This window comes from Haliaeetus albicilla, chromosome 2 (genome assembly GCF_947461875.1).
Source record: "Haliaeetus albicilla chromosome 2, bHalAlb1.1, whole genome shotgun sequence".
Taxonomy (NCBI): Eukaryota; Metazoa; Chordata; class Aves; order Accipitriformes; family Accipitridae; genus Haliaeetus; species Haliaeetus albicilla.
Window position 1 is genome coordinate 22,071,131 of NC_091484.1, and position 22,696 is coordinate 22,093,826.

The following is a 22,696-nucleotide window of genomic DNA, read 5'->3' on the forward strand; positions in this document are numbered from 1 at the left end:
GCTCATTTGCTATCTCCCAGAAGATTCCTGTTTCCATTTTCAGATTCCTTGATTAAAAGGGAGGGGATTTGCCTTATTCCAGCAAGGGTTCTGAACTATTACAGGACTAGCTCTGCAGTAACAGCTGATTTTAAGTGCTTTGCATTTACATTCCCATTGCAGGTACTGTCACACAACAGTCATTCTTAGACCTCCTTTTGTTTTATCTATATTGCTTTCAAGAAGCAAGCTGAGTTAATTGAAACATGAGTACTTTCACAATTAGTTTTCTTCAGTAGAAGCTGTATTCTATTAGCATATTGCTTAATAGTGAAACTCAAAGCATAAGTGGAAATTTTATTTTTGGAACTTCAGCTGGGTTTAGACATAGTCAAAATGATTCTTTTTATTCTTTGAGCAACAGAAGGAAAACAGACAATTTGCTGTCATGTTAGTATGATATTAAATCCCTCTTTTTCTTTCTTCCATCAAGATTCCAGGTTTATCTTCTACTAAGTAAAACAATGTAGGGTGATGTTTTTTAGATATACACCAGTCTATCATCAATACTTGCTCAACATCTCTCAAAAACTTTATACAGGTCAGGCAGGTTAACAAGCTGCAAAATGTTGCCATCTTCTGTGAAGTGTTTGGGAGGTAAAAGATGAGTCCTAAAAGCTTTGTAAAGTACATGTTCCACAGTCCATTTCCATGTTGTTGAACCACAGTCAGAATCTTCATTCTGAAATACAGGGGCAGGGGAGGGGGGGGGGGGGGGGGGAAGGGACAAACAATTAAACTGAAATTCTCTTTTACCAGAGGAGAGCACTCCTTAAGAAACTTCATTATGTAAAACAACAGCAATTGTAAAATTATGCTAGTATTATAGTAGTTCATTCTATACAGTCAAGTTAATTTTAAGCTCTGGAAAGTCACTTGCAGAATGGGCTAGCTTAACTGAATGACTAAGCAGATACTTAGACACAAGCAGACTATGTTTTTAACTTGATTCCTTATTCTTCTATAGAAATTTATCATAGCTCAGCAGGTTAAAAAATACATCCCAAACCCAGAGGCCAAGGACTGTTATAATATTAAGTACACTGCAATACCCAAAGTTAAAAGGTTCTCTTAATGCATATAATCCTTCAGAAAATTTAAGCCACAGTCTTTCAGAATCTTGCTGTGCTGCTACTTGATTTGCTTCACTGAAAGTAGAGTTGGGACTAGAAGTCTATAGCTGAAAAAGAAGTTGTTTCCTAGGTGGTGTTATAGCTGTTTGTTCATATGATTAGTTACATATTCTTGTACCTGAGTGTTTGTCACATTGACTTCATCTATTATGTATTGCTTTCTAATGGAGTAGAACATAGCTAATTCTTTACTTAGGCTTTCAAAACACTCCTTTTCTTCATCCCAGTTTACCTGTTACAAGAAAAAGAAGTCACTTAAATCTGCGTAGCAGTCAGAGACTTGATGGAGATTCTTAATATGAAGAAGTCCTAATAATGTCTCAGCCATTTTTGTGCTGATAAGGGAAAGGTACAGAACAAGAAAAAAAAAAACGAAAGGGTAGAAATGCAGGCTTTCAAATCAAAATATATCCTCATTCATCAATCAGTGGTTATGAATGCAGAAGCAAAGCACAGCTTATCAGTAACCATAGCCAGTGTCAGGAGCTAACAGTACATCAACCAACTCCAACTTTTCCTTTGCAGCTTCTGATAAATTAATTTGATTCACTTCCTTATCTCCTAAATAGAAAAAGTCATTTGTTAATGAATAAAATCATTAAGAGAATATACCTCTGTGGCCAAGCGAAGGATAAACATAGGCAGTCCTTCCAGCGGCGGCACATAGTTGTCTATCAGAAGTGGTAACCCAATAAGGTTTCCTTCCTGCAAGGCAATGCTGCTGCTTCAGTGAAAAAAAAAAAGTTCTTTCTTGCAATAAATGCACCAAAACTGTTAAATATTGTAAGACTGATTCTTATGGAACTTAATGAGCCTTAGGGGTATCTGAAGTTACAAGTTTTTAAAGCCTGATGCCAGGCAGATGTTGCAGGAAGAGGGTTAGTGGTGGTGTTTAACTTCACAAGGCCTGGAATTAAGCCACTCAGCTCAAGGAAGACCTGAATTCAGCCTCCTCCTCTACCTCTAGCTGCTGACTACACAGATCCCACTTCCCCAGAGAATATCTGAGTGAAATGTCTGGGTTATATATGACCCCTGGTGAAGCTGTTCAGTTTCGTGTAGAGTAAGGGAGATATTGGGCCACACACACACACACACACAAAAAAAAAAAACCAAAACCAAAACCACACCACATTGAGAGCAATGGTGATGCTGTAGCCCTGCCTGGCTAGAGAGCTGGTTAAGCTGCACACCTTGTTGGAAAAGAGATCTGCATTCTAGTTATGGAAGCAATGACTGAATTATTTTATTTGGTAGCTAATTAAATATAACTTCTTTGTGCAGTACCCTTCTAAAAGAGCATTTTTAATGAAAGGGGTAAGCCACCTAAATCTTACTGGGGCAAGTTCTTAGTGATAGCAAGTACTGCAAGCAAACTACTGCAGTTATCTGTTACCAAAATGTAGAATCATAGAACCATTTAGGTTGGAAAAGATCTTTAAGATCATAGAGTCCAACTGTAAAGCTAACACTGCCTAGTCCACCATTCATTTACTGTCAGAAGTTAATAGTAGCAGTCACCTCATCAATTTCAAGCGAAAAATAATCTTTCAACATTTCAGTCTTCTTTTTCAGAAACTCCACAATGTACTCTGCAAGTCCTTCTTTTGGGCCATCATCTTCTGTCCAGCCACTTTCAGGATCCTCTAAAGCAAGCATTGAAAGCTCATATAAAGGAGCTGGCTCCTAAAAATGGAGAAGGCAAAACTGTTGTTCATGATCAACATGCTCTACTGGAAATCTATAGCTTCTTCCTTCACATATACAAACAAACTGTAATATACCATTTCTGGCCTGCAGAGCAAACAGTTCTGCTTATCATAACCAGTCTAAAAAGTATTAATTTCTTTCTGATGTAATTTTCTGTGCAGTCCACAATCCTGCAAAGTGCTGTGGTATTTACAGGATAAACGCTAGCAATCAACACTATGTTTCTGATAGATTGTGTATTGAAGTTGATTATTTGTCCCAATGTAATGAGCAACAGCAAAACTTGGTGAATATCTAGAAGATTACACTAATAACAAGCAGCCAGGATGATAACTTACAGTAGTAGCTACAAAATTACTAACAGAATTTTCTACATTGTATTCTTATTGTAAAAGAAACAAAACATTGCTCTTGTAGTGGACAAAAACCAACCTGTAAAACCATACATTTGTCTGAGAAGACAGGCTTATTGTAAATAATTTTTTTTTTTAAAAATTTATATAGGATATAATGTAAAATTATACTTACAGACAACCTTAAGACTCCAAAGTTTGCAAAGTCATAAATAAGTATCTGGTAGAAGAGTTCTTGGCTAAATTGAAGTACAGAGACTAGTTATATGGACAGGATCACGTATCACCAAGTTACCATAATTAAGAGGGGAAAGTAAGGGTCATCTTGGAAACACCAGACATACATATCCATTCATATTAACAAAGATCTTACTTAAACTGTTTAGTTAAAGATTCACATGCACTATCTAGATGTTTACAGTTAGATCTGTTTCTTGGTTTCTGATATCATCAGCCACATTGGCGTAGAAATTTTACATACTCAAACATGCAGCCGCTATCACTTTATTCCCGATACCTTATATTTCAACCTCTTTACTCCTTTGCTGCACTGCAAGAAACGCACAGGAGCTTGGAAATGGACAGACATGTCTATCTTAAATATATTCTCTTTTCTGTTACAAAATTTCTGTAGCTGGCCCTGTAAGGCTGCATATGCGAAAATACAAACTTTGTGTTATGATCATGTCCTGCAGCTTCTCTTAACCCAAATGGATATAACATTTTACATGACTTTTTTGAAGCCTCTGCTTCCTCACCTTTATATAGGGTACTGTAGACGATCATGAAGCAAATAAAGTGTCTTTCCCTTCCCCCAGTCTATGAGCACACAATACAGTAGCTGGCATTTTAATTACACTGATTCCCTGCAACTTCCCCCAAGAACACCAGACTTCTTTCCACTCTTCTGAACCGATTGTTTCATCTTTAGCCTCACAACTTTTCAGATAGGCAACAAGAAAAGGATATTGTTTTTCCTGTCATTTCCTTCCTTCTTCTAATTAGTTTGGTAACAGGTACTTATTTCAACTGCCAACAAGTCTAACAGCTTCTTTACCTGAGTTTTGTGGTATTGAGAAGATACAGTTTTGTCTGATATTGGGCCAGAGCCCACTGAGGACTGACACAGCCAACAAATGAGTGATCATGTAGCATCTCCTGAAGGTCTGAAACAATTAAAGGGGTGAGGAAGAAACAAAAGTATATGATTTCATATTTGCACCCCTGCCCTAATTTATTTAGTTGAGTGGTTTGGGTCTGCTTAGCTTTAAAGTCTCAGATTACTGTTCAGTCACTGCTACACCCCTGCTTCTTCTTATAGGCCTGTACTACCTATTAATCATCTGTATGCATACACATATATATTAAAGTGTGAGAATAGTTACAAAACAGTTAAACTACAAACACAAAAATAAAAATCTCTGTGTTTGACTTGAATAGCCTTTCAAAATTCGTTTCCAGCCACAGGAGATTAGTAAGGGAGCACAGACATACTTCAAAGAAAACTGCAGATGTAAAACAACTTCGCAACAAAATCTAGTATTGTCAGACTGAATTCTGAAAGTGTGATAGAATGGGTCCACATATTTTTCTCTCCCAAAATAAGTTTCTGGCATTCTCATTTATATAATATTTAAAAAAAAAAAAAAAAAAGGAAGTCAGATTCCATAATAAGAGTTCATTTTAGGCATTCCACAAAAAAATGTCACTAGTTGCAGTCCTTGGGGGCAGCTTCGTTACAGGAGCTTGGCACTGCAGTCACAGCACGTACAAAGCACTACGCTACCCAAACTCCACCGTTACCTTTTCCAAAGGAATGGTACTGTGAGAGGAGTATTTCTTTCTTCCAAAGGTCTCTTGTAGGTATTTCTTACACATGTGAAGACAAGACACAACCTCAAGCAACTGCACAAGTTCTACTATGATGTTTTTGTACATTTTATGGCTCAGGGGCAACTCTGATTTCAGTATTTAACCAGTCAGATGTACAATTACCAGCTCAGAATTACCAGCCTAATGCAAAACTTTCTGGAGTGCAAGTAAGGTGTAAGTACATGCTTTCTAAAGATAGGTTTTTAGTAAGTTATAAAAAAGTTATTTATTACAGATATCTGTTAGTCTAGCCATTTTAGCTGTGGAGCATCCCCAATTCTTACTACCAGAAAAATCAAAATAAATTCAATAAAACCCCCAGAACACAAGATTCCCAACATTTAGACTAACTGAATAATATGGCTTATGTGACTCAGTATGACTCTGAAGGTAACTCAAAGAGTTAAAAGGGAAAGAACTCTAGGAAGAATTGCAAACCTTTTCCCTTTTTCTAAAGTGACTTACCAGAAGACAGAATAATATTTCACCAGTCTCATCATTTCATATAAGTGGACAGATACAAATGAAAATGAAAAGCAAAAGCAGTAAACAAAAACTATGATTATCAAGCCTGTCCCAGTCTACTTCACAATCATGTAACTAAGCAAAATTTTTGTAATGACAATATCGTAACTGCCATTTCTGTTTGAAAATTACAAAGTAACTTAGCTTTTCAAGCTGTGATTTTATAGTGTTATTAGTTACGATGCAAGTTAAGGTTTGCAAAATATTAAGAATGCATAAAACGTCTATCAACAAACAAGGTACATGAAGTTTTTAAAACAGTCCTCCAGTGTGGCTCAGTATGGCAGCTGCCAAGTTTGGCCCTTGACGTTTAACAAGCATTTTTGTTAAAAGCTCGCTTAGCAGCACAGTGAGCTGACTGGGCCACCTTCTAAATATCTTTTTCCTCAGCAGTTCAAACAATCATATTTAGTTGGTGGAATAACAATAATCTTGAGAAGCAACGGCTTGCTTACTTGCATGTGCCTGGTTACTGATTTCCTCCTGGAGAGTCAATACACTGGTCAAGTTGATAATTCTTCGTCTAGGGGTGCAGGCAGCAGTCATGTCCTTTCTGGTGTCAACTTTCTCCATTTCTACATCTGCATCTTCCCGTGGTCTCTTTCTGCAATACCGAAACAAAAGGAATTATGTTCAATTCTCCTATCACTTTGGCAAAACACACCAATAGATGGGATGCTCAGTTCGCATGCTGTACATTAACCCAGGAAATGCAGAAAGTTTCCCAAAGCTTCCCAGAAAGAAGGATTGGTTTCTTTTACTTCCGAGGCATAATCTGTTAGGAAAAGGTAGTTCATAAGACAATTTATGACTCTCCAATACCAATCATATCAGGCATCTGTTAAGCACCAAGTGAACTGGGCTCTAAAGAACACATCAAAAAATGTTGGTATTTCTAATGATTTTTTTCATGATCATTTTTCTGTTACACTGGGGGAGGGGGATCAGATTACCTCTGAAGACTTTGGCCTCTCATAACAGCTCCTGCAGGAGCTATAAAAAGATTACAGCACTTTTATCTTTACTAGGGTAATGTCTGCAAAATTCAGTCATGTAGTTTCTATCCCCGCCACAAAAGGAGGGCCTCCAAAGAGACGGACCAGTATGATCTCCCTAAAGTAAAGTTAGTGTCATTATTTATACTTTCAGTATGCATGGAAAGCCCATTCCAGTTACAAAATTTATCACAGGTTGTTATTTACAGTTCAGAGATGAAGTCTGATTTCTCAATAAAATACCATGGAAAGTTATTCTAGGAAAATTTTTCCTTCTGAAAAAGCAGAAGTCCAAAGAGCTCAGAAAAATCTTCAGTTTCAGGGCCATGCCGTGAAATAAACAGGTAGCCTTGCATGACCTCAGGGAAGATTAGACTTACCGAGGAGGCACTGTCTCAGGAGACAAGTGTTCACTCTCACTCAGCCCCCTAGGCATCACTGCGTCCTCCCGAACATCGGCCATTTCAACGAGATCACTGACATCTTCCATTTCAGCATCCTGTGGCCTGACTGCACCCTCCAGAGGTCCTGCATTAACCTCTGTCATCACTTCACTGGGGCCTGTACTTAGGAGGTTGTTCACCGGCTGAAGAAAAGCATCCAACTTCTGTTCTCGGGAATCAGTGCGGACCATCTGATGTGCATAAACTTTATCACCGGTTCCTTTAGTAACCGCAGAAGAGTTTGCTGATGCTTTTACAACCTCACTGGAAGAACAGTCGGCCCCTGGAAGCAATGTCTTCGTTCAGATACGGGGAAGTAAAGAAAAGAGATTCAAAAACAAGAAGAAAAAACCCACAAAGATCTTACTGCTCAGCAGCAAGTAACTTTCAAGTCCCACAAAGGCAGTGTCACCTGCTTAAACAGGCCACCAGCTTTGCACTGACTAGACCCATAGCGTAAATGTCATCATCTTGGCAATTAATGAAATCATTAGTTAGCATTCCCTTATCTCAAGGGAAAATCTTTAATGTAAAAAAGCAAACAGAAAATTGGTTTTTTTTAAAAGATTGTAGTTATAATTTTAAACTAGGCTCTATATAAAGAGATATTAGGACTTATTCTTCCTGATTTTTTTTCTGGTTAGATTAAATCCAAGGCGCTTTCAAATACATAGAAAAATTTCCTCAGTCATACATCTTTCACATAAACCAGGGCAGAATAAAAACAATTTACCACATGTCAAGACTGATACACTTGTAAAATCAAAAAGACTGAACAGATACTTGACAGAAAAGTATTTTAAATGTTTTCATGCACTTTTCCTCCAGTAAGTTCGCTGCCACATTGTTAACATTGGTATATTAAAGCAATTTCATCCCTGAAACATAGAGCAAAGATCTCAAGCTACCAGTATAACATTGATGACTATCAATCACTCCACAGTAGTTAAAATAGTGCAGAGCTTTAGTCACTTCAAACATATTCTCACCTGAGTGAAGTACAGCCTTGAAGAATTAGAGCCCAATAACTTGCTCTCTACATGTTGTTGCACACGCTCTAAAATACTATCTTCATGAAGGAAATGGACCTCATGTTTTGTAGGGTGCACATTTACATCGACATTCTGGGGGTCTATTTCCAGGCTGGAAAACATTTTAAAAGAAGATAACCTAAAATTTCCCATGGATGGCAGAGAGGGCACAAGCTGGTTCAGTACAAAATTTTTCAGGCTTGGGGCCATTACTCCATGCGAAGAAGTCAAAATGGTCCTGAAACCTGCTAAAGTTACACTACACTCAGATTTGTTTCATATATTAAAAATAATATGAAGAACCCTATGTTCCAAACTCACCAAAATCATCTTACGTAGGCAAGCTTAAACCAATCTCCCCATGGCACTACTACAAAAAACAGGTTTTAGAAGTATCTTTTACTTGCAGCATCTCACGTGTTAATATGAAAGGACTTAAGCTGACACTGCAGACACTCACTACTTCTGAAAATAAGGCCTGTCTTAAGATTTCTTTAATACGATTTAATTATCTCCTGTGTGGCAATTAATGATCTCCTGTCTGGCAATGCCTATCACTACTATCAGGAACACAAATGTCCTTCTGAACCTACTCACCCTAGCTATATCCCACAAGATGGTATTAAAAGGCGACTTCTTCCTATTACTTTACCTTAAGTATAGGAATGGATGCATACTTTTTGGCAAATAAGCAGCATACACAGTTTCTATGGCTTTCCGCAAAGCAGCTGATTCTACCAATCGATCTGAAACGCAGAACAAAATGCTATTTTCAAAGACCCCCACTGAAATACACTGCACAGTGCCCAACTACTCCTTCAGACCAACTTCTTCACACTTCTATCTTCAAAGGGCATCTGTTATACCCGTTCTTCCCGAGACCTATTTATTCTTCATATAAACCCAGGAATAGGCAGTATCTTCTTAGTATGTTTTATATTTAGAAGTATTTTTTCCCACAAATACTGAAATAACCAGACTACCTTTTCATTACAGTCAAGGTTTGTTGTACCCCATGCCAATGTTGCTACAGCATGGAGAGACCATTCTGTGTAAGTCAGCAGGACACAATCATAACCTTGATACTCCACAACCTTCTTTAGGCCCCATTTTAGCTGCTTTTCACTATTCCAAGTGCAAAGCATGATGCACATTACAAATAGAAAAACACCTTAAGATCAACAATTAACTGTAATGCTTATTCTTCAGTGTTTTTAAGAACGCTCACACATTTTTCAATTTTTCAAAAAGTTTTGTTCTTCTGATCATTATGTAAGCAACATATGACTGTACAACATGCTGCTTTTTTTTTTAATTTTACTTAAACTTACGGTTTATGAAGAGTAAAAATGTACATTTCTTCACAGAGTAGTTTGCATTTGTGATGTAGCCTTTCATTTTAAAGGCCAGACTTGCATCTTCACAAGCCACTTCTATCAGTTCCCTATTGACAGTTTGACAGAAACACACATAAAAAATGATTTTTTCTGTTGATGCAAATTTTAAACAGTACGAGTTCTACATTCTATTTATATCACAGTTAATTAGAATTATTAGAGTTCAAACATTTATTGCTGAGTCACAAAAATTATTTAACCTGAACTGCATTGTTTCTTCTAAGTAAAATAGTAATACAGTATGATTGGCATCTGTAAAATTATTCACCGTATCTTTTTAATACCTTAATGTATCACAGTATCCATAATATTATAACAACTGTAAGCCTTATCACTAAACAGCCTCTCTATTTTGCTGTGTTTCATAAAGGTGTTTATGTGTATTAGAAGTTATATTCCTTACACGTGAAGTGTAATTTTAGTAACCAAATCAAATTGACACCCAAGTATTCATAGGACAAAACCATTCCACAAGTCCATTCAATGAATTCTTTATAGCTGAATGTCTTATAAAGAGAGAATGTTTCCTAAAGTGGCAGATAAATTTTCAAAAGATGCTTAGTTTTATTTGTTCTCAACTCTTCTGCCTGGTTTACTCAGCCTTAGCTAATGTAGCTTTTGTCAAAATACAGAACTGTAAGATTTCAGAAAAACAAATTTGAGGAGACTTCAAAATTTATCAGATAGCAGACTGCGGTAAGAAGTGGTAAGGTTTTCACGGCGCAGGAAGAGGCTAGGAACTTGTAGAGAACGCAGGTACAGCTTGCTCTGTTTAAATGAGCACACAAAGCTACAAGCAGATGGGTCCCTTTTAGTGCATTAAAGGTACAGCTTTGCAACCTCCCTCTTTCCTTTGACATACTAAAAAAACAGTCACACGTTCTGCAAGACAAGGGAGAGCTCTATTATTGCAACGCTCCCTCTTCTCTGTAATTTGCCTTGAAGGAAGCAGGAAAACTTAGCACAGCCCATGTTCATTCAAAGAGAAAGAGGAAGGAGATTTACTAGAAAACTTCATGTCAGAAGGAAACTTGACATCAACATACCTGCTAACAGCATTTCCAAAGATGGACCTAATGTTGTCCACTGTTGAGGCGTTTGATAAGGTTCTAACATCTGACACAGTATCACCTTGCTAAAAGAGCATAAACGAGTATCAGTCAATTCACAGTTCTGGCTGAAGTTTTAGAAATAGGTTAAACTTAACATTTCTAACACAAAGGCATGGGACATAACATCATTATAATGTTTTGTATTATTATTTACTTATTTGTGTTCAGAAAAACAACAGGTGGTAAATGGCACAGGATTACAATATTTGCTAGATCACGTCAGACCCATTCAGGCTAGGAACTCCATCTTGGAAAGTGAGGAACATAAGTAGTTCTGTAAATAATTATCAAGAACGCCACAGAATGAAGGTACTCTAACCCATCCTCTTTCATACAGTAATTGGTAACCAGACTCTCAAGAGAAACTGAAACAGCTCATGAAGCTAAAACAAAATAAAACATTGACCACATAGAAAACTCCTGACGAATATATTTTTGTCTTGTTTACTTTAACTAATGTGTTTTCTATCCAGACTGCATCAACTACACTTCAACATTTCAGTACAAGGGAAGGCTCTATACACTATTCCCATTGCAAAAGATGCACTGCAAATTTTCTGGCATTTTCAGATATACACAATATATATATACACACACACACATAGATACAGACACATGGAGAAGTTATAAAGACTTTATTTACATACCTTTTTAACTGAAAAGCTGATGCCCGAGTTATGGATGGCATACCTGAAAAATAGGTAAACATAAGACTGCAGTATGTGAAAGAAAAAGTTACTTTCCTGAATGCTGAAAAGCAGCTACTAACAGGGACAAACAATTTAATTTCCTGTTACACAGTAATGTGATTTGAGCCAAACTGAGCTGCTGTAGACTAAACAGCTATAAATATAAATGTTTTCTATTTATAACTCACCTGTAACCATATGAAATTCAAGGATCAGCTTGGCTTATTTCTCAAAAAAACCTGATCAACTTCTATAGACCTAGTTTGCTCAGTTTCATTGCATAGGTTTAACTAGAACAGCAGCAAAACCTCAGTGTAACAGAATCAAGTACGGAGAAGGATCTGAAAAATGGCTGGCTCGCCCTTCTAACCTACCCTACCCAGATGGTTTAGCTGTCTGTGACCCCAGGGCCAAGTTCTGATACACAACCCTGGCTCAAACTTCTAGGGAAGTTGCTAAGTTGTGAGAAAGAACACACTGTGGAATCTTGCAAGATGAGAAACGTAAAACTGCAGACAGAGGTTAGACTGTTGTGACTGGGACAGTTAGTAACTCAAAAATTCAAGAGGGAAAAAAAAACCCAAAATGAACAAGATGTAAAATCCTAATGGGAAAAAAAAAAACCCAAAAAAAACAAAAACAAACCAACAGAAAAAACAATGAGCTGGAAGCCTGTAACTCAGCAAGATGTCAGACCAGCCTGTTCCACGGAGCAGCGGGACCTGACCCTTCACCTCCTGGCTGAAGCCTGCCTTGTCAGTGTAAAGACTCTGAAGTAGCTCATTCAGGGAGCAGGCTAACGCTTAGCATACGGTCTTGCTACTCCTTGCTAGCTTTTGTGTTTACTTGAAGTGTAAAGCAATTATTTTGGTTAAACTGTGTAGATCCTGCTTGCAAAGGCTCTGCACATGGCCAAAGATGCAATAAAGGACCACAGAAGGGAATATCTGGTAACTAAAGAGGTATTATTTTTTCTTCATACTCAGCCAATCTCAATGCTCTTTCACAGTTTTTACTTGGATTCTATTCAGCCCAAGTTCATTCACTCTTTCAAGTCTATCACTGTTTGCTGGAATTCTTACTAATAATAGTCATAGACCAAATACACTGTTTCTCTGCTGGATTTTCTGTATCAAATGGGACTGTTACCTGACACTGTATACTAACAAACAGTTAAAACCCCTCAAAATCAACAAAAATGACACCACACACACATACACCAGTCCCTCTGAAAAACCCCGGTACTCTCAAAGGCGGCAGAAAAAAAACGGAGCCTCCTATTTCAGTTTACCTGCTAACAACTTCTAGTATTTTTGCATATTCTTCATTTGGATTTTTTAAAGCTTTCCTCCTTGTAGTTACATTGTAAAAAAGATCTTCAACCTATAGAGAAAAAGATCACAATTAAAAGTAATTTTTAAAATCTTCTCTCACTATATAATTCACCTAACTTGATACTGCAAAATTTTCTGAAAACATTTTAGTTTATGAAGGATCAACATTCAATTTATTCCTTTCCTGCTTAGGTTCACCTAACAAAATGCAACTCCGGAAAAACTTATGTTTTCAAGTATTTTGGTACATCAGTATTTTTACCAATAACAACTCTACAACTCACTTTTCAGTGGAAGTTATGTGCTTTCCATTGCAGATGACAATGGATTCCCTGATTACACTGTTTCAATGAAATGCAAGTAAATGTCAAAACAGTTGCTGCAATCAAAGCTATTAATGTAGTTAAAACAGCAGTTTAAATTGTTCGTTCTCACTATTTATTTAAACAATATGCAAATTATTTTTCTGCTAGAGTGAGAAAGGTAGAAGTTTAAAGTTCAGCTTCTTTTTTAAGACACATTATCCTCCACATTGATGTGTGAAGCTAGCTGGGTGTATGTTCCCACTGCAAGACAAACCCACACCTGCAGACTACCGGGCCAGGCTTCCACTTTCCACCCTACACTGTGCAACACGCACACTCCTTCCCATCCTGAGCTCCTTATTCTTCATAAGCTTAATGCCAATCCTAATCCCAACCCACATTCAAAGCTTGGTAGATGTAAGAAAGATATGACTGAAAGACAAACAGCGGTTCTGCAGTTTCCTGTGCCAGCCTTCATCTTCCTACTCTGGCTCACTCAATATAGACCACTCCTCCATATTCTGACCTTCTTGTAGCCCTAACTGTCTGTTCAGGCTCTCAGCAGTCCAGAAGGATTATAAAATATTTTTGATAGTATATAACTATGCTATCCTCAGAAGGAAGGAAAAAACAAAAAGGCTCTTAGGAAGTTTGCCTTGCTGTCTCTGGGGAAGAAAACAAAACAAAAAAAACAACAAAACCACAGAACAACATAATTTAGAAAATATTCTACAAGGTGATATGTCATGTACCTTACAATTTAACACGTAACAATAAGTGGTGCAAGCATAATGACCAGGGAACAGAATAGGGACAAGACAGAACAGGAACAAAAAGCCTACCGTGATCTGAGTTCCTTGGTTTCCAGCACAGGGTTTCGGAGGGGCTTTAATTTTTCCATCGCTGTAAATAGCTCTAGGTAGAAAATAAAAATAAGATGACAAGAGTTTACCCTACATTGGCTGCTGAAGTCGAATTCCTTTTAAGATTATCTTTTTTTCCCTATTTTCAAAATACATGGTTTAGCTAAAAGCTTACCTTTACAATTCGGAATAATAAAAAAAAAAAAATTGACTTGAACCATGTTTTCTCACATTCTAGGTCTTTTTTGTAACTAACCTAGAAAAATATCCCACACTCTTTAATAAGAGCACTGAAAAGAGAATTAAATACCTCTGTTCATTATTACATGCAGCAGAAGTCACTTGAATAGGTAGCATACCTGTATGCACACTTTGCATCAGCTGTTTTAGTTGTTAGAGTAACATGGGCAACATGACTGATGCTAGCCAATGCCTAGAGAAAGAGAAAGCATCTTTGTAAACCTTGCTCTGAAGACCACTGACTGCTGAAGGAGCGTCCACACTTTAAACAGCATCACTAAATTTTATTATACCACTTGAAAGTCATTAATAAAAAACCTTGCAGGTCAGTAAAGCTTTAACAAATTTTAGTCCCTATAATGCTGACTTTTATCCAGGACCTTCTTTAGGCTTTTCTAACATTTCATTCTCTCTGACATTACAAGCAGCTAACTGTGTAACATAACTAAAAGAAATCTGCAAAGTTATTACAGTTGTGCCCTTTTCCTTCTTTCATGTTAACAAAAAACAGCTGGAAGGTTTTAGCCCTTACTTCCTCATCCCTGCCCACGTAGTCCTCCTCCTGACTGTAAGTAATACTACAAAGTTACATTACAATGGTTTTCCTGGAAAACTCAATGGACACGTCTACATAGCCTGCCGAAACCAGCCTCAGGACCAGACTCCGCTGGCTGTGGGGCCGATTCTGTTGAAAGTGCGTGAGGAGAGGACTTAAGCAGTCCGCTCTCTGGAGCATGCAAGGATCTATGTATCTGAGCACAGGCAACATACTTCTGTCGCTTGTTGTCCATCTGGAGGGGAAAGCAGAACTCATCCTGGACTGTTCTTTCAGACAAGTCTAGGTACAGCCTGTGAGAATATGGAGAACTAGTGTATCTGAGGGGTCAGAGATACTAACTTCGACTAAAGAGCAAAAGCAAAGGAAGACAAATGAACATTTCAAACATTTAGCTTTAAGTATTGTATTTAGACGAATGTCTGACAACAAAGATTCACCTTCCACTCAAGTCTTTCATTGTCTTTTACCTGTAGGTTCCTGAAGCAGCATTTGAGAAGACTTAAAAAAAAAAAAAAAAAAAAACCTTACTCCAGAAAGCAAAAAGAATATATACCTCTCCTTAGGCATCCATCTAATCTTGAAAGACCTAGAAATGTATTTTGAACTATATTCACGTGGCAGACTCAGAAAATGGAAGCTTCTGTAAAGAGTACTGGGAATGAGACAGTATGTAAGCCCCACTACGACAGGGTAACAACGAGCAATGAACAGTTTCAAAACCTTGAGGAAGAGCTTACCTCGCCCCTAAAACCGTATGTAGAAATGGTAGCCAAATCTTCAAATTTTTGCAGTTTACTGGTAGTAAATCTCTCACATACAATGTCCAGATCTTCTTTCTATGCGAAAGAGACAAGTAATAGTCACTTTCCAAGTTTTTTCAAGATCAGAAACATTTAGAAATTGAATTAAATTTTAAAAGGTAGTATTAGACATCAGCACACAGCTGTCGACTTTGTTTACTCACTCTGATACCACAGCCGTTGTCTTGGACCTGGATGAGCTTCAGACCACCTTCTTTAACTACAACCTGGATACTTGTAGATTTAGCATCCAAACTGCAGAAACCAAGAAAGCATTCTAGGGAACAGCAGTTCTAGAGAATAAAGCACTACGTGACTTGAAAACGTAGTTTTTTCTCACACGAGTGATAACTTGTTTCTACTCGTCACTCACACTGGAATTCAATCTGTTTCAAATAGACCTTTACTGCAGACCCTGGGGCTTGCTTTCACACAGCCCATACAGCTCCCTGCACCTACTGGCCGAAGGGCAGCGATTTTGAGCCCAGCCAGACTTTACCTTCAAGGCGAACCACCGAACTACTGACCTGACAATGAAAGCAAACGATTTCTAAGCCTACCACGCAACAACAAAACAAACCCAGACGAAATTTAGAGTTTGAATCCTCCCGCGCGTTCCACAGGAGAGCACACAGGCACTGCCTCCCCTCAGCACCCAAAACGAGGTTTACCCCTCCTTACACGCCGCAGCCCCCCCACTCCGTGTCGTCCCGTCCCCCGCGTTACCAGTTTTCTATCATCTCCTTGATGGCGTTCGCCGGTCTCTGGATGACCTCGCCGGCCGCGATGCGGTTCACCACAGCTTCATCCAGCCGCCGGATCACGCCGGCCATGGCTGTCGTGACAGGAGCCCGGCTCGGGCAGCTGCCGGGCGGGAAAGGGGAGGCCCGGGAGACCGGTACGAGGAGCTGACGAATGAGGGATGAGGGAAGAGAGGGGCAGGGACCGGCGGGGGGGTGGGGGGGACGGGCGTGAGGAAAGGCCGCAGGGCCCCACGGCCGCCGCTGGCGCCAAACCGCCGCTTGCCCGCCTCCTCGAGCGAGCGGCTCTCCGATTGGGCGACGCAAGTGCCCATCACACTTCCTTCCTTCCTTCCTTCCCGCGGCAAAAATAAACACGGGCGGCGAACCGGAAGGCGGTTGCTGGCGGGGGGCGGGTGGGGGCGGGAGACGACGGGACCCCGCTGCGATTGGCTGAGCGGCGCGGGGGCGGAGCGAAGCCGCGGCGCGGGGCGGGGAGGAGCGCGCCACCTTGGCGGCAAGGAGGTTGTGCGGAGCGCGGGGTTGTGGCGCGCGTGACGTCGTGCATCCTCCGGCGTAGGCGTTGCGGTGCGTGACGGCAGCGTGCCGTGCGAAGGGTGGCTCTGAGAGGGGCGCGCGTTGCGGCCTCGGTGCGGTCGCAGCGGAGGTTAGGCTACAAGCCTGCACCCGCAGGACGCACTTCCCTACGTCTCTGTGTCACCGTACACCCCATGACACGTCTGTGACGGCAGTACGCGCCACGGCATGTGGTTACGGTGGCAGTTGAGGCTGTGCAGCGTGTTTACGGCAGCAGCGCAGACCGCCCCGTGTGTCCACGGTATGTCTCTGATCACAACGAGCTTCCTCTGATATCCCCGGTCACCGTGTGCAACGCGACACACGTCCGTGCTGTCACAGTACGCGCAAGCTCCGGAATCGCTCAAGACCACAAAGCGGACCATTACCCACAGCACAGCTAGAAGCTGGCAGCAAGACCCGATCTTTGGGATCTTTCGCGCTGTGGGGACGCTGGTCCTGCAGAGCTCTCTGTACACCAGCGCGTACAGGCCCGTCAGTCGCGTGGGGTCTCATGGCAGCTGTATGGGCAGAGACGGGAAGCCTCGTCCCTTGATGGCAGCTGAGGAAGGGGCCGTAGCCACCGTGCGATGAAACCCGTTGGCTCACGGCAGCGATCCTGACCGGGAGATGGTTGCATGCGAAGGAGTTAGTGGGCCACGTAAGAATCAAACTGCTGCACACCCGGCGTGGCCTTCGGGCCTGTGTTGTGCTGCACGTATCCCTTGTCTGCGGGATGACCTCAGCTCACGGTAACAGAGGATCCTGCGGGCAGCTCCCCCTCCACACCAGCCATTACACCACCTGCATGGCCTTGCCCTTATCTGGAAATGCACAAAGACGCTCTCATGTGAACATCCTTTCTGTTTGACAGCAGAAGTGATGAACAGAGTTGTTTTCATGCAAGAAAATCCTACAATAGCTGGAATGACCAAAATGGGGTATCCCTTTCTGCGGACAGGGTCTGCATGGTGCGCTGCACATGCACTGGAGGGCTGCACAACTTGAGGTTCCCAGCATCAAAAGCAACGTAAAATTACCTGTACTATTGTCTTTTTCTTTATAGTGCCATCTCCAGTAAGAGATGGCACTGGGATCGTAACAGAGCAGCATCTTCTGGTGCAAAACAGCTCTTCACTGCATTTCCCTAAGCGCAGTAAGCACTGCTTCTCTTGGGCAGGCTGCAAACGGAGCTTCAGCGAAGCAAGAGCTTCTCCAGGAGGGCAGTGTCACCGCAGCACCGTGTCAGGGTGGTGTAGCTGGCACGCCGCTGTGTAAAACACCACGGCATGGTCATGTCATTTATGAGTTGCTGGTAGCTGCAATGCCAAGAAGTGGACATCATTCCAGTTGCAGATGCTCTGCTGTTGGCATCTCTTCATCTAGTACAATGGAACTTCAGCAACTTCTCACCTTCTTCATCAACGACTGTTTTTGTGTTTGGGATCATACATTAATTGCAAGATGTTGACAGCAATCAATAAAGCAGTTTTCACTTTGCAGAAGGAAAAAAAATAACCACCTGAGAAGTATGCCTTCACAGGTGTCAGTTTAAACAAGAGGCTCACGGCCGTGTCCACAGCCGTGCCCTAGCCAAGGACATGAAGAAGATACGGGCCCTGCAGGGAACATGTGAAGCATGAAGCAAAGCCATTTTTTTGTGAGTGTTAAGGATTAAGTGTGTGAAACGTGAATTGGCGGCACCTCGCTATAAGGTACTTTGCCTTGCGAGGACATTTTTGTCCTCAGTGCTGTCCAGGGTGGTTGCTATAAAGTGTCACTCTGTCCATCCTGATGGACAGGTGCCTGCAGTGCCCCCAGGCATGAAAGATCTCCAGAAAAGCCACTTCTGAGACCAACTTCCGGTTCCCCACTTGTTGTCCTTGGCAAACTACCTGGGCGGAGGCCAGTAGTCCTGCCCTGTCACCTTCCTGGCCCCGGCGTCCCAAACCTTCTGGTTGCAGTGACAACTACCCAGGCCATGGTGCACTTTTGCTTTGACTCGCAGGAAGAGGTTCGGGAACTTGGTAGAAGCCCCCCTGTTAGCAGGAGCAGGGCAGGTGGCAAAGGGTTAATAGGCACAAATTGAGGGCGAACAACTCTGCACCCACCTGGACTGTGCACGGACCTGGGGAGCATCAGGAGCATGGGGAGCACTGAGCTTCAGAGCAGATGAATCTGGCTTTCCCTCAGGACCTGAACCCAGGGGAGGAATCTGGTTTCGGTGGCCTCGGGCAGTCTGCTGCTGGTATTAACCAGAGCAGCTGGTAATGGGAGCAGGAAAGCAGAAGGCATCTGCTGGGGCTCGGCGCACAATCTGGGACAGAACACGTTTACCCAAAGTCGTCCCTGTTGTTGCTGACAGCTATTTGTGCTGTCAGTATCTGCCCTAGACCAGCCAGGAGGAAAATTTCCACCTTTTATTAGTTATACCTGTGTTAGAGTTTGTATTGTACAGATGCAGTTCATTTTACTGGATGTTGCTTGCATGAAGCTTTAAAATCTTACGCGGTCTGTGCCAAACTCCCAGTTTCCATGTTGAAGCTGATGTGAATAAGTCTATTTCTCTGTTTGGCTGCAAGTAGCCATCAAAAGACTTTTTCATATTTGCATCACAACTGCTCCAGCTGGAGGTCAGCCCTGCCTGTTCATACCCTACAAGCTTTGCTCCGACACATTCAAGTTTAAACTGTTGCTTTGTGTGACAATCCATTAAAGAAGGGAAACATCAGTAAGGACTTAATCACTAAAAATAATTCACCAGAGGGTAGAGACATGTGTGTCATGGTAAAATACTTCTTTGATTTTTAGATATTTGTTTTTTCACTAAGAAAATAAAGAACATAGGATTTTTTTTATTAAAGCAAATCAAAACCAAATGATCTAGATTTCATTTTGAATAGTTTAGGAAGATATAACCAGTGTATTTTGATGCCAGGGCTCAGAAGTGGTGTCAGGGCAACAGAAGTGGAGAAGAATGAATAAAAAAAGCCTGTTGGAATCTCTATGCTTTTTAAGATCCCAAAGAAGAAAGCTGATATATTTAGCAATCAATGCTGAGAAATTTCGGAAGGCAACAAAGTTTCTTAGAAACACACGAAACTGAAACAGCCCCACAGTCACTAGAGGAATGTAGTGAGTTTTTCCCCTGGAGACACAGATGACCATTTAATTAAAAAGAAAAAAAAAATAGAGTGGAAGAACTGCAATCTTACCAAAATCTTTCTCACTGCTGAGAAGAGGTGGCCCAGGTACCAGTAAACAATATGGATTTTGAATTAGTTGATTTTTATTATAAAATCTATTTTGCTTTTTTAAAAATGCAAAGATCTGTCTAGTTTGGGGTCTGATAATCTACTATATTGTATACCATTTTCAAGTCTTACCCACCTATTATCTGCAGCATGTACTTACTATTCCAACTCAAATGTATTAAGAAGCCCTGAAAACAGTTTCTAAACTTATTTGTAATTTGTTAGTGACCCATTCAAAGTCAACATTGCTTATTTTGGCTTGAGCAGTTAAGGGCGAGTATTAAGAAATGGTAAATAAGGTTTAAGAAAGAGTTGGAGCATGGGATTGTAGCAGAGGGGAAACAAGTAAATCCTAGTTGGCATAACACTAACTTCTTTACGAAAGAAGAACCCAAGACTACACCTTGTAACATGAGGCAAGGCTACAAAAAGGCAGGGACCTGCTACACTGAAGAAAGGACTGAAGAGGGATGAAATCAATTTAAAGGGTTAAAATTATTAGGGTTTTAGACTGCAGCTCAAGCAGAATAAGAGGTTAAAAGATGAGAATTGCTTGAGCAAAAAAAGCCTGGGGGTTTTTTTTGTTTGTTTTTAAAGAGAATCAAGTTGAGCAGCATTCCAGTAAGTACGAGGTTTTTTTCTAAGCTAGTACTTTTATGAAATTCCTTGTAAGAAACAGCTTTTTTTCATAGGTGCTATTCCAGTCTCTGGAAATGTCTTCTCATTTGCCCTTAAATAATGTTCCTTGATGTGCATGTTAATGGGAAGTGGTATCTTTCAGCCTTCTTACAGTTTTTACTGCCAAACAGCAGCGAAGTTTACGATAGTTTCTTAAAACTGTGTCCAGTTGGCTAGAAAGAGATAACTGAAAGAATGCAAACCAGATCCTTGATTCACAGACCTCTGCTTCTTTTCAGCTTGTCTTGACAAGCACCAAGAGTGTCCAGGCAGTTCTTTTAACCCTTATCATTGCTGAATACAGATGCACTTGTCTTGCAGGGAATTTCATGCAGCTTTAGAACGCAGAATAAAATATTAACGCAAAATTTGTGCTACAGTGGTTGGCTATATATCAAGAGCAGAAGCAACAGCACTGCCAGTACTGATACATTACTAAAGCTATTTACAGAGAAGGAGCTGCTCCAAGTTAATGCAGTGCCTACCTAAAAAAAAAACCACACAAACCCCCCCATCCCAAGACAGAAAAAAGCATCAGACTCATGTTCCAGTGAAATCAAGTTATACTGTATATAGTTCAAGAAGGTTACTGTTGCTCACCTGACGCAGGATCACTTGTTAAGCTGCAGTAATTATATTTTGAGTCGGTATCTCACGGTCCAGGACTAGGTGAAAATGTGCTTCTGCGGGTAGAAGAGCTGCTCAAGACTATGTGTTGAATGCCTTTATACATAGCCTCAGGCATTTACATATTGCAAGAGGAGGTTTTGCTAGAAAATATTGTCCCAATTAAGATTTTTTACCGTAGTTTATAGTTCTGAAGGAAAGCAGGTTCTGGAAGCTCATGATGAGAAAATAACTTTGAAGTCCATATGCTATGAATTTATATCCCCTCATCATACCCTGTGCATGCAGTCCTGTCAGGTAAGGAATTATTAAGTCCACTTTATAGGACTCTGGAGCACCCTGATGAACAGGATGATTTGTGCAAGGCTCTATAGGACATGCCTGATAGAATTTGGAATCAGAGTTCATTCTTTTTGTCATACATTAACCATAAAATCACTTCTCTACCTAGAATATGGGCATTTATTTATGTAGACCTTAAAACATCCATAGTCGCATTTCCTAGAAAAAAAAGATTTACTCCACTGTACAAGCTGAAGACTTGTTACACTCCAAGTCTTGCAGGTCAAATGGGACACCCTGTACATGTGGAGTTAAGCATTTATTGTCAGTCTAATTCTAACCAACATCCAACAAAGCATTATTGTTAGCCCAGTTGCAATACTACTACCATTTGTAGTCCAGATTAATATAGAGAAGTCTCACTAGTACCGTTAAAGTAGTTGCAGAAAAATCTTCCTAGCACCTACCCTCTTTCTCTGGTGTCATGCTTCCTCTTCCAGGCAGAGAGGCTGCAGAGGGTGTCACCGAGAGACCAGCATCCCAGGTTCTTCCTTGGGAGGAGGATGATGCTGGGCTGGAGGTCCTTTCGTCCTTGGTCTTGGGGACTACCTGCTTTTATTTTTACATATTCTCTTAATGCAGTCTGTGGATCTGAACTTGCTCTTCATTGGTTCTCAGTTGTTCAGTTATCTGTTCTTTCTTTTGTATCTGAACTGGTTTAACAGGATTATCCTCCTGTAATGATCACTGTGGTTTGTGTTTGTAGACTGGGACCTCTGGTACCACCCCATTTTTTATTCTGGTACCTCCCGTTTTGTTCTAAGGTAACAGACAACATGGTCAACAAAAAATAACTACATGTTGTCACAATAGACTAAAGCTAACCTAAACCCAACCTGGCCTCTAGATAATTGCTATCACCACTAAAATAAGGCAAAATCAGCTTAGGTTGGCATAACCCAGACAAGTGCTGAGACCCTGCACTGTCAAGATGGGGCAAATCCTTCAGCCTTTCTCTTATAATGGCAAAAATGGTATTTACTTGGCTGCAGACTAAGTCCTGATTCTTAGGGAGGGGACTGCTGTAGGCAAGGCATTCTGTAATTGTCCTTTGCAAGCATGCCAGAACATTTACTTGT

General features: G+C 40.6%; 1 protein-coding gene across 5 annotated transcripts; it reads right to left on the reverse strand.

Moving 5' to 3' along the window:
* Window positions 1–316: 316 nt before the first annotated feature.
* MLH1 (mutL homolog 1) lies at window positions 317–16,425 on the reverse strand. Of its 5 annotated transcripts, none has more exons than XR_011329267.1 (19): window positions 16,127–16,425; window positions 15,565–15,655; window positions 15,338–15,436; window positions 14,161–14,234; window positions 13,781–13,853; window positions 12,591–12,682; window positions 11,258–11,300; window positions 10,545–10,633; window positions 9,433–9,545; window positions 8,754–8,847; window positions 8,060–8,213; window positions 7,008–7,366; window positions 6,088–6,236; window positions 4,293–4,401; window positions 3,411–3,474; window positions 2,694–2,858; window positions 1,785–1,893; window positions 1,291–1,404; window positions 317–721 (listed from the first exon to the last, which is right to left on the reverse strand). XR_011329267.1 is itself a non-coding variant. In XM_069809530.1 (19 exons), the coding sequence occupies exons 1-19, from the start codon at window positions 16,231–16,233 to the stop codon at window positions 554–556; spliced, it is 2,250 nt and encodes a 749-aa protein (XP_069665631.1). In that variant the 5' UTR covers window positions 16,234–16,418; the 3' UTR covers window positions 317–553. The 5 variants fall into 5 exon arrangements, 3 of the variants coding, with proteins under 3 accessions (XP_069665631.1, XP_069665649.1, XP_069665657.1); XR_011329265.1 differs by having other exon boundaries at window positions 1,785–1,896; XM_069809530.1 differs by having other exon boundaries at window positions 1,785–1,877; window positions 16,127–16,418.
* Window positions 16,426–22,696: the final 6,271 nt, after the last annotated feature.

Bases quoted from the DNA above. Each gene is read 5' to 3' on its own strand.
- MLH1 (XM_069809530.1), bottom strand. From the start codon at position 16,233: ATGGCCGGCGTGATCCGGCGGCTGGATGAAGCTGTGGTGAACCGCATC. The intron at 13,854-14,160 runs GTATGCTACCTA...TTTTCTACCTAG, and splicing joins GATGCAAAGTGTGCATACAG to AGCTATTTACAGCGATGGAA. The intron at 11,301-12,590 runs GTAAACTGAAAT...CCTATTTTTCAG, and splicing joins ATACTAGAAGTTGTTAGCAG to GTATGCCATCCATAACTCGG.